General features: G+C 53.2%; 1 protein-coding gene across 2 annotated transcripts in view; it reads right to left on the reverse strand.

The window, feature by feature from the left end:
• Positions 1-12,419, reverse strand: part of RIN3 (Ras and Rab interactor 3) — a 123,008-nt gene that overhangs the window by 36,116 nt on the left and 74,473 nt on the right. For both annotated transcript variants that reach the window (XM_049612278.1, XM_049612277.1), the window contains exon 4: positions 8,243-8,315. In XM_049612278.1, the coding sequence (XP_049468235.1) occupies positions 8,243-8,315 (73 nt within the window). The remainder of the gene's footprint in view (positions 1-8,242; positions 8,316-12,419) is intronic.

Raw genomic sequence — 12,419 nt, forward strand, 5'->3', positions numbered from 1 at the left:
CATAAAGGAAGCAACCCTGATGGCTGATGGGTCTCCATGCAGACTGGAAGCTTCCCTGGGGGCCCAGGAGCTGAGCCCTGTGGCTGAGGGAGCCACCAGTCGGCTCTAGTCCTGTGCCAGCACTGAGGGACCCGGAGAAATGGGAGACTGTGCTTGGGAGTTGAGGGGGGTGGGTCACGGCTTCTCCCTGGTTTTCCTGTGGGAAGCCCAGGAAGTTTCCTCTACTGGTGATATTCTGGGTAGTGACCCACGCCTTCCTGCCTGCTGCTAACCATTGTGGGTCCACGCTGAGATGGGCAGTGAGCTCATAGTCAGGCTTCCCCTGTGAAGGTTACCAGTCGGCCCCTCCGGGCAGGCCGGGCCTAGACCCAGGCTGCACCCTCAGTGCTCATCCCCAACTCAGGCCACCACTATCCCAATCTCTAACTTTGAAGGATGGCGCAATTCATCCCTGTGTTGCCTCAGTTTACCCAGTTGGCTCTCTGGCCTGCCAGCAGGGTTTCCAGCGGCTCCTCGGTCACTGTGTATGTCGTAATGGCCTGCAGAGTCCCTCAGCTCATTTGGTGCCCACCCCCCGCCACCAGGACACTCTCCTATGCCCCCTCACCCCCCCTTCTCTGTGTGCTGCTCAAGATGCCGTCATGGTGGCTGCAGACCACCCCCAGCCTGGGACCCCTGCGTCCACGGCCTTCCCTGGCCTTGGCTCTGCCCCCTGCCTCTCCCGCCAGCTCCTCGCTTCTGCACCACAGACCCTTCTCTTGCACTCAGGGGCCTCCTGGCTGCCTCCCAAAAGGGCATGCTCATTTTCCTGTAGGGAGCATGCTTTGCTATGCCGCACCTCTGAGCTTTGCATAGAGGGAAGGCCCCCTCTTCCCCCCGAACACGTCTACTTAGATTCTACACATCCTTTGAGGCTGTACCATGGACCCCCTCCTTCTCCATGACCCAGTGTTGTTCAAGGACTTCATCTGTCCCCACTCCCTGACACTTCATCCAATTCAACACTTCACCCAGGGGCTGCCTCTTCTGATCCAAGGCAAAGCACCCACAGGATAGAGTGTTTGTTGAGTGACTATTATGTGCCAGGTACTGAGCTGGGTGTTTGCAGGCTTTGTGTCACATGATATTATTACTATTACGACGACGACGACGATGATGATGATGATGATGATGATGATGACTGTATCACAGCATGTGGGTAGGTATTAATACCTTTGTATTACTTAACTCTGGATCAGAATCCCATGGGAGGGCTGCTAAAAATGCAGATCCTCAGATCTACGTGCATGGGCTCCCAGGGTCAGGTCTGGGGGTGGGCTAGGAATCCACACACACACACACACACACACACACACACACACAAGAGACAGAGTGAGAGAGAGTGTGTGCAGGCTCATGAGCAGGGGAGGGGCAGAGAGAGAGAGAGAGAGAGAGAGAGGGACAGAGAGAATCCCAAGCAGGCTCTGTGCTGTCAGTGCAGAGCCCAGTGTGGGGTTCATCCCAGTCACCCTGAGATCATGACCTGAGCTGAAGTCAAGAGTCAGACGCTTAACCAACTGAGCCACCCGGGGCCCCCAAGAATCCATATTTTTCACCAGCTCTCAAGGGGATCCTGATGGACACAGCCTGGGATGGGAATCACAGCCCCCAAAACAAAAGCTATCCATACAAATAAAAATCGAGCACCTCTCCGGTTGTGTGTATGTGTACGTATACATTCCTTATATAACGGACCATTAAGTCCCTTAAAAAGCATTCACAAAAACGGAAATTTGAAAAATGGAATAATGCTCCAATGGAATAAGCATGAATGTTCCAACATGTCCCCCCACACGTGGGTGGGTCAGCCTGTGTACCTCCCAGGGTAGGAGATGCCCCTCCCTAAAGGCCTCTATTCTACTCAGTGGTTTTTGAACGTTTTGACCATGACCGCCAGTAAGAAACACATTTGGCATCTCGAAGCAGTGTATATCCCCACGCACACGCTCTCTCCCTCACACACACTCATACACACACATAACTAAAGCAAGAGTTTAGCAAAACAAGACTTATCCAACTTATGTGAGACACATTCTGATATTTCCCAGTCTCATTTAAATTTTCCTTTAATTTTTTTTTAATGTTTATTTATTTCTGAGACAGAGAGAGACAGAGCATGAGTAGGGGAGGGGCAGAGAGAGAGGGAGACACAGAATCTGAAGCAGGCTCCAGGCTCCGAGCTGTCAACACAGAGTCCGACGCGGGGCTCGAACTCACAAACTGTGAGATCATGACCTGAGCCGAAGTCGGTCGCTCAACTGACTGAGCCACCCAGATGCCCCTAAATTTTCCTTTAAAAGGAGAGCAGTCCTGATCCACTAGATCAATTTTATGATCCCCTCCAGGGTGTTTTCTAACACTAACCACCAATTTTGCAATTTTCCACACACCAACAGGGTGTCCCACGAGTTAATTCCATTCTGGTGCTAATTACTTAGAAGTAGTGTAGCCCCCACAGGTAAGGGACTCCGCCCCACCTTCAGAAGCCTGTTGCAAGTCCCGGACCACCTGCACTTCCCGACTGACTGGCTATAACTTGCAGGTTCCCACAGCCCCCTCCTCAGGTTTGACCATTTGCCAGAATGGTGCACAGAACTCAGGGAAATGCTTTCCTTACATTTACCAGTTTATTATAAAGGATGCAACTCAGGAACAGCCCAAAGAGGTGCATAGGCAAGGTACGGAGGAAGGGGCGCTGAACTTGGATGCCTCTCTGGGCGCGCCACCCTCCTGGCACCTCAGTGTGTTCAGCAAGTGGGAGGTGGGTGGGTGGGGCTGCAAGTCCCAGCCCTCTGAACACTCTGTCTTCCTGGTGACCAGCCCATCCTGAGGCTCCCTGGGGGTCCTGCCTATGTCAGCTCTTGGCACAAACTCAGGTATCACTAAAAGGGGCTCATGATGACTAACAAAAGACACCCTGTCACTCAGGCAATCCCAAGGGTTTTAGGAGCTTTGTGTTGGGAACGGGGACAAAGACCAAACCAAATATATTTTCGTGTTATACTATACTCCCATTATAATGGGAGTATAAACAGGATTGAAATAAAAACAGGGAGGGAGACAAAACAGAAGAGGCTCATAAATATGGAGAACAAACTGAGGGTGGCTGGAGGGCTTGTGGGAGGCGGGATGGGCTAAACAGGTAAGGGGCATTAAGGAGTCTACTCCTGAAATCATTGTTTCACTATATGCTAATTTGGATGTAAATTTTAAAAAATAAAAAATAAAATAAAAAAAAATAAACAGGATGGAAAAACACCACATACCAAAAACACACATAATGAGTATACTATCTCATTAATGCTAATTTTCTCTTCCCCTGAGGGCTGGGCAACCCTGCCCAGTTCCTGTAAAGCCTTGGGGTGACCTGGGGAATGCTTATTTCCATGGAATGTCCTGGCTTGTGGGAACAATATGTGTCCCCTCAATGCCCCCATGGCACCCCCAGCTCCATCCCTGAGAGCCCTTGGGTGACTTTTGTGGTTTTGAAAGTTCATCACTGTAGGGGGAAAAACATGATCTTATTTTGGTAAATTTTTTATTAAAAAAATTTTGTTTTAATTTTTTTAATGTTTTATTTATTTTTGAGAGGGAGCACATGCGAGTGGGAGAGGGGCAGAGAGAGAGAGGGAGACACAGAATCCAAAGCAGGCTCCAGGCTCCGAGCTGTCAGCACAGAGCCCGACGCGGGGCTCGAACTCAAAAACCGTGAGATTCATGACCTAAGCCGAAGTTGGACGCTTCACCGACTGAGCCACCCAGGCACCCCTAAAACATTTTTGTTTGTTTATTTATTTATTTGAGAGAGAGAGAGAGAGAGAGAGAGAGAGAGAGAGAGAGAGAAAGTGCAAGTTGGGGAAAGGTAGAGAGAGAGAGAGAGAGAGAGAGAGAGAGAGAGAGAGAGAATCCTAAGCAGGCTCTGCACTGTCAGCACAGAGCCCAACATGGGGCTCGATGGTCTCACGAGCCACAAGATCGTGACCTGAGCCGAAATCAAGAGTCAGACGCTTAACTGACTGAGCCACCCAGGCACCCTACTTTGGTAAACTTTCCAAGTGAGAGAGAGGGAGAAGGTGAAAACCAGCATGAACTTCGACAGACCCTGCGAAACCCCTAGCTCTGCCAGTCCTGGCTGGGTGTCATTTCCTTCTCAGCTTCCCGGTCTGACGGAGGGGACACGATGCCCTCCCACGGGCTTGTTTTGAGAATTCAATGAGCCGGGGCATAGAAAATGCCGGCAGTGCATGCCAGCACCTAGTGAGGGCTTGTGTGTTTCATTCCTCCTCCTAAAAGCACAGGTCATGGGTGCTTCCCAGCGTGGTCGGGCTCCTTCCCTCTCCGCCGCTCACGGGCACCACCCCCAGGTAAGACCACGGCTCCTGAGGAAGCTGGGAAGGCAACGCCAGAAACAGCTTTCTTCAGAGGCAAAGAGGATCGGCCTACCACCCTGCCCCCGTGGGAAAGGAGGGTGGTAGCTTAGTCACAACATTGTGTAGTCAGGCCCGAGGGTCTCCACCCTTCCTTCCTCATTTCAGCTAACGGCACCGACTCCACGAGGCTAGATGCCTGGCCCCTGGGTGCGCTAAGGATTTGTCCTCGCGGTCCTTGTAAGGGGCTTGGTAGAGTGCCTGGAGCACAGTCAGTGCTCCAGAAAAGATCCAATGTGTTCACGGCCCTGTTGCCCAGGAGAGCAGCCCCAGCGCCCCCCTGGCTCCTCTGTTCCCTGACTCCCTTCTGCAGTGGCTGTCCCCCCCACCCCTCTCAGTTCCTCCAGCCGGCGCTGGGGCAGGGGCCTCCCCGCAGGCACTGCGTGGCTGCGGTGGCCCTGGGCTGGTCTCCCCTCTCCCCTCCTCCCCTCTGCCATCTGCTGCGGCCACGCAGGTGTGCTAGAGAGCGGCCCGACTGGGAGCAGCGGTGGGGCTCACAGCAGCCGAGGAAGGATGTCCCCACAGCTCCCGGGCTTGGCGTTCGAGGCCTTCCATCTCATCCCCACCCACGTGTCCAGCTCTCCCACACAGCCGTTCCCAAGCTTCCCACCGCCAGTCTTCCCCGCCGTGCGGTGTCCTCTACCTAGAATTCTCTCCTTGCTCTTCCTTGCTTGGTCTCCAGTGTCACCTGTTCCACAGGAAGGCCTGGACCCTCCCACCCGTGGAAGGGGAGGGCTGCAGGGGAACAGCACATGCACTCTCTAGGCCCCAGGCCCTGCATCGTGTGCCGGGAAGAAGCAGCTGGGGTTTGGGGGTCCAGATAAGCTTGGGTTCAAATCGGCTCAGGACTGAGCTGTGTGACCTGAGCGGGCGACGGCCCCAGCCTCAGTTTCCTTGTCTGTAACAGCTGTAAGAACACCCGTGATGGCCCCTGGAGTGTTTACGTCACGCCAGGCCCTCTGGCAGGCCCCTTACAAGGAACTTTGTGTCTGATTCTTAGCACAACTTGGGGGCAGGGGGCATCAGCCTCTGAAGTGGGTCCGTAGATGAGAACACCTCCCCACAAGCCAGCTGTAGGGGTTAGAAAGAACTCTGTGGGCAGAGCGCAGACCAAACCTGACTCTACACAGATGCCTGGTCAATCAATGGGAGCCAGTTTGCTCAGTCTGCTGCTGCCCCAGCCTGACCCACGGACGCCTCTTACCAGCCCTGCCCACCCATCGCCCAGCCTCAGTGGGGTCTGCTCCCGGGGACTGGCCCCTGTGACCCTCAGAGGGTTGTCCTGAATGCTGGAGCCTCACTGCCTGCCCCACTGACCCTGCGGAGAGCCACAAATGCCTCTGTCATGGGGGCTGGTCGGGTGGCTTGGTGGGTACGAAAGCCTAGCCCCGCTGGCTTTAAGGTGGACAACGCTGAGGTCTCTCTTCTGCTCCAGAGCCGCCCTTGGGATCCTGCTGAGGCTGGGATGGCCCCTGCAATCTCACCTCTGCTGGACTCCTCTCCCTCCCGCGTCCTAGCTCCCCCTCCCGCTGCTGCTCTCTCCTTGGGGGCAAGTCCTTTAGCATCACCTGTATGCATGCCTCTAGGAGAGCCCCAGCTAAGCTATGACTGCGCCCCACCCCAGACCCGCTGGGTCAGAATCTCTGGGGTAGACTCCAGGAGTCGGTATTGTTTTAAAAATTTTTGTCCTGTTTATTTGAGAGACAGAGAGAGAGAGGCAGGGGGAAGGGCAGAGGGAGAGGGAGACACAGAATCCAAAGCAGGCTCCAGGTTCCCAGCTGTCAGCACAGAGCCTGACGCAGGGCTCGAACTCACGAACTGTGAGATCATGACCTGAGCTGAAGTCGGATGCTTAACTGACTGAGCCACCCAGGTGCCCTCAGGAGTCTGTATTTTTAACCAGCTTCCTGGGCAACTGCAAAACCCAGGCAGGTCTGGGAAGGCTCTCTAGAGCCCTCACACCAGACGACCATCCAGCCCGGGACGTTAGGGTGAGCACTCTGAAGCAGGGCCCGTGTCTTCCCGCATGGGGACAGGGAGGGGGGAGCGTGTGCTCCCAAGGAAAGTGCTGGCTCTATGCTCTGCCATCTTGGCGACCATCCCCTTGAGAGCTAAGGCATCCACAGCTAGGGGAGGCCGGATGACAGCGAGGTAACGGGTCTCCAGCTCCTGGCCTGGGGCTCTTCCTCCCACAGCATCTCACTCCTCACATACGGCCTTGGTGCTGACACCAAATACGGTAATGTTGACTTCGAGACATACGGGCTCTGTGCCCTGTGATCTCGTGGGTTCCCTGAGCAGCTGAGGGTGGGCAAACGGGCACCTGTTTTTCTGGAACGCAGAGAAACAGCAGCCAGAGGCGGAAAGGTCGGCAGGTGACAGCGTGCGCTTGGTGACCATGGCTCCAGATCTCTCTGGACACAAAGTCACTACTCCAGCACGCCCTCCCAGGGCCCAACCCACGGAAACAGAACCAGAACGCCTACTAGCTGCTGGGTGGCTCCTTTATCCGCTTTCTTTCTCTGGCATGTGTCAGCGGGTATGAGCATTCCCATTTTACAGAAGAGGAAGTTGAGCCTCAGAGAGACGAAGAGACGAGTGCAAGTTCTGGGCTCTGCAATGATGTCATTGTTCATTTATTCATTCCAAGCACCAAACGCCATGCTGGGCACTCTCTCCTAAGACAGGAACTTCTCAGAACAAGAAAGCTCCCTGAGAGCTCGGCAGGTCATAACATATGGAGGGCCAGGGGGCCTCTGCCGCTCTGCCTCGGAAAGAACATGCCAGATCATTGAAATTATTGTGAGAGGCACACAGTGCGGGGGGCGGGGGCGGTTGTAGCAAAGATCATAGACCTTGGAGATTTACCTACTTTCAATCTCCATGCCGCCATTTACCACCCATGTGACCTGAACAAGTTACTTCTCTCAGCCTCAGCTTCCACATCTGTGAAATGGGAACTTCCCTCAGGGAACTGTTCGCAAGACTTACAAAGGTAATGGATATAAAAACTCTTAGCACAGTGCTGGGTACCGGAGAGCCCTCAACAGGTGCTGGCTGTCAGCGGCTGCTATCACCCAGCATCACGTTTTTCTGCCCATCGCAGCCCAGGAGGGTTCCCGCAGGTGGGAAGGGCGTACTGGGTTGAGCATGGTTTTCACGGGACGCAGCAAGGATGGTCTCTTGGACGCATGGAGAAGCGAGCCTGGAGCCCTGGAGCCCAAGGCATCCTGCCCAGCCCTCGTCAAGGGCCTGGAGCTTCAGCCATTATGACACCAAAATACCTTTTTACATCCCTATTGGCCTGCAGCCAGTTCTGAGGAAACAGAGCAGCTCTGAGGGTGGTGATCAGTCACTCACCCCACCCAGCAGCTACTTAATAATCACAGGCTCTGTCCCACTGAGGGGTATCAGCCCTTCCTGTTGTCCCCACAGGAAGTGACATCTATAACCCCTGCAACAGGGCGGGTCAGGTCCTCATGGGACTCCAGGCTGTCCTGGAAGCTGGAGCACAGGAAGTTGGGGTAAGGGGCTGTGAGCCAGGGGGCAGGTGGTGACGAGGGAGGGGCCCTTACCGGCCAGACTAAGATAGCATCAGAGCCAACACCTCCCTCATGGTTACCAGGGCAAAGCCGGGGACCGTCCCCTCTCTGTGCCTCCTCTGGGCCGAACCTTTCCTTCCCTCTGGGGGCTCCCCTGTGACCCTCACCGCCACCCAAGGGTGCACGAATGCCGGTTGCAACCAGATGCCCTTCTGTAGGGCCAGATCTACTCACCTACTGACACAGTAGAACGCGATCAGTCTGAAGATGTCCTCAAACACAAGAACCGAGCCTTCCAGGTACAGTACTGAGGAGAGATGACAGAAGCTCTGGATGAGTGTCCCTGCCAGGCGGAAGGAGACTCCCTGAGGGTTGGGGCCATACCTGCCGCCTTCACAGGGGGTCCCAGTGCCAACCACAGTGCCTGGCATCCTGCAGCCTCATACACATCGGCTCCTAACCAGACTGTAGGCAAGTGGGGACTGAACTTCTGTGGTGTTAATCCACTGAGATTTCAGGGGACTATTACAGCAGCTGGTTATCTTTGATATACAGTCATCATTTGGGGCAAAATGACACAGGAGACTCTAGATCGTAAAAGCAGAATTAAACATTGAATTGATGAGGGTCATCTCAATCTGACAAGGAACTGGGAGGGGCCAGCAGGGGGCAAGTTGCCCAGTTCTGTCTGGGTCTCCAGGAGGTGCAGGAGGGCAGGACCAGGGCCACTGGCCTTTCACCCAAGAACCCTTGGGCCTGTTAGAACCTTACTCAATTTGGCTATATGGGTAATCCAAGAGTGAGGGTGACCCTGGTATTTCCCAGCTCCGACAACAAAAAGGGATCAAAGCACTTGCCCAAGATGCCATCCCAAGGTGGATATGGCTCCTTGGAGGGGCACGGTGCTGGGATGTGCCTGAAGGTAAGTGGGGGTGGACCGACCCCACTTTGGAACCCAAAGGGGACCGACCAAAGAACCCTGCTTTGGGTTCTCAGGACAAGGGGCCCAGAGAAGCTAAGCCATTTGGTCGAAGTCCACTGCCCATCTTGGCTGTCATGCAAGTTCACGACCCCTGACTGTCATCCCAGGGCTCCATATGCCCAACAGGTGATGCTCCCTGTGTTGGAGATCCCCCACAGTGAACTTTCTCAGGCACCAGAGATACCAAGAAACAGAGGGTCACACTTCAGCTCCAATTTCCTAAGGTTCTTCTCCCATCTGTGTGGTGGAGGGGAAGTCAGGACCTGGGTCCCAGGCCTGGCTCCAACCATGGGTCAGGGCCACCACCTGCAAAAGGAAGGAGCCCTTCCAACCATACATCTAGATGACAGGAGGCTGTTCTGTTTTCAAAGCCTAGGACAGCATTTCACTGCATTGTGCTCTGCGACACGGGCACACACGAACCAACATGTTTTGTTCCAATAGCTTGGTATCATTTTATTTTTTATTTTTTTCACATTTATTTATTTTTGATAGAGAGAGACAGAGCACAAGTGGGGGAGGGGCAGAGAGAGAAGGAGACACAGAATCCGAAGCAGGCTCCAGGTTCCGAGCTGTCAGCACAGAGCCCGACGCGGGGCTCGAACTCACAAACTGCGAGATCATGACCTGAGCCAAAGCTGGATGCTTAACTAACTGAGACACACAGGCGCCTCCGAATAGCTTTATTTTTATATTTGCCTTCTTTCAACGTACTAGACACTGTTCTAAATGGTTAACAGGATTTTTAAAAAGAAGTTACACTCATCATCTATTTATGGCAAAGAAATAATGGTTTCCCATAGACACTTTAAAAGGGAGTTTAAAGAAAAACGCTAAGTAGAATTTTTTTAAATGTTTATGTATTTCTGAGAAAGAGAGACAGAGAGAGACAGAGACACAAAATCCAAAGCAGGCTTTGGGCTCTGAGCTATTAGCACAGAGCCCGACACAGGGCTCAAACTCACTAGCCATGAGATCATGGTCTGAGTCCAACTGACTGAGCCGCCCAGGCGACCCAAGAAAAAATACTAAGTAGATTAAAGTGCCAGTGGTGCTTGGAAGGTGCATACAAATGACTTAGTCAGAAACATCCATCCCTGGAACTGCCACCCTTTGTGAATCAGTAGCAGTTGGGGCGGGCCACAGCGCCACCTAGTGCTGGCATTTGGGGCATCACCGACTCTTTCAAGAAGCGACAGGCCAAGGGAGCCCCGGGCCAAAAAAGACAGCCTGTAGCCTCAAGAGGTAGAGAGAGCTCCGTCTATCAAGCGGGGAAGTAAAGACTTCCTTGCGAATCCCTCAAGGGGAGGCTAGTAGTGATGCATGCAGAAAGCCTAGCGTACCTGGTGCGCGTACTCAACAGTTAGTAGCTGTCCCTAGCCACGGGGACACGGGGACATGTCTGACCTTTGCAGGACACACTTGAAACTTTTAAGATAAAGTCAGCCACTCCCTCTTCTGCGGGGACAGCATCCCTTCACACCACGGACACCCCTGGGGGAGCTCCTGCATGCCAGGGCCAGGGTGTGGCCCAAATCTGAGTCTCCTCTCCCCCAGGACCCAGCACAGTGTGTGGCACGCAATTTGGGAGATCACTATGTGCATTAAATGTCTATCTGGGAGGGAGACCCCGGAGGAATAGAGGCCTCGGGACACTTTGGATGGCTCATCGCTCTCCCCCGCAGGAGTCCAAAGGGACACCTCAGACCTGAGGGAGTCCCGACAGACAGCTTCACATCATCCTGGAGCACGGGCTAATGCAAATGGGTAAGCGTTCGACGATCCTAATGTTGGCTGGGCTTAGCTTCCAGGACCGTCCAGAGTTCTGTGCTGTACCGGCCTGGTGCCTCGTGTGTGGGCGCCCGGGCCCACCTGCCCAAATGTGAACATGCCTCCGTCACTCTGTTGCTTACCCTCTCTGTGCCTTGGTTTCTTCAGCTATAAAACAGGGATAATAAAGTATCCACCTGTTATGGGTTGAATTGTGTCCCCCAAAAGGATATGTTGAGGCCCTGACCCTGATTTGGAAATAGGGTCTATGTAGGTATAATCAAGTTAACATGCAGTCAGACTGGATTGGGGTGAACCCTAAATCCCATGAATGGTGTCCTTACAAAAATGCGTAAAGACGTGGGACACAAACGCAGAGAGGAGAAGGCCACATAACGATGCAGGCAGAGATTAGAGCAAGGCCTCTATGAGTCAAGCAACACCAGAGAGTGCTAGTTTTCACCAGAAGCTAGAAGAGAGGCATGGAACAGATTCTCCCTGATCTGCAGAAACAACGAACACGTTGACTGTTGATTTCTGACCTCCAGAACTGCGAGAAAATAAACCTGTGTTGTTTTAGGACCACAAATAGCACAACGGTCCTAGGACACTAATGAACCCACTCATAAGCAATGCTCATTCCCAGAAGCCGCTAGAATGGTGCACAGCACGCTCAGTCAGTGACAATACAGGATTACTAAACCGTAACTTTAAACCAGTAAGCCAGTCATGGAGGTAGAAGGGTTTCTGTGGCTCTGCTTGGCATTATTTCGTATGGCTCCTCAAAAGAAAACCTGTCCCTTGGGGGGCCCATTTTCCTCACTTTATCCTGTCAACACCGTCCATATTCCTACCCCTGGGCCTTTGCTCGTGCTGTTGCTCTATGCATGAGAATCCATCTTTTTAAAAAATTATTATTATAATTTATTGTCAAGTTAGCTAACATACAGTATATACAGTGTGCTCTTGGCTTCGGGATTAGATTCCCATGATTCATCACTTACATAAAACACCCAGTGCTCATCCCAACAATGCCCTCCCCAATGCCCTTCACCCATTTTCCCTGCTCCCCTCCCCCCCACCCCGCCCCGCCCCTCCACTCCCTTCCACCCTCAGCTTGTTCTCTGTATTTAAAAGTCTCTTACGGTTTGCAATCTTTGCCCTTCGCCACCTTCAGGATTCAGCTCTATGTCTATCTTCCGGCCCAAAACCTTTCCCGAGTGTTCCGACCTCCCCCAGGGAAAGCTGCACACGGGAGGGACTATGCAAACCCCACATTTTCCCATCAGGGAAACGTCATACATACGCTCACATTGTGATGTGAGGTCGTGAGACTGTGGACCCCCTGAGAGCAGGAACAGGTCTTAACTTTCCTCATCACCTGCCCTGCACCTGACACCGTGTTGGGCACCCAGGAGGACTCTGAAAGGGACAGCCGGGCTGACCAGGCCCTCCGGGGCTGGAATCGAGAGTGGACCAAATTTATAGAGACAAAAGTAGGTGAGTGGCTGCTTAGGGCTTGGGGGTGGGGGAGGGAGGAGAGGTAGGGAGATGATATGGTTTTCATTTTTTTAAAAATCGTGCTGAGCTACAAAAACACACAATTTAGCATTTTAACTATTTTAGGGGTGCAGTTCAGTAGCATTAAGTACAAACACA

The sequence above is a fragment of the Panthera uncia genome (genome assembly GCF_023721935.1).
Source record: "Panthera uncia isolate 11264 chromosome B3 unlocalized genomic scaffold, Puncia_PCG_1.0 HiC_scaffold_1, whole genome shotgun sequence".
Lineage (NCBI taxonomy): Eukaryota > Metazoa > Chordata > Mammalia > Carnivora > Felidae > Panthera > Panthera uncia.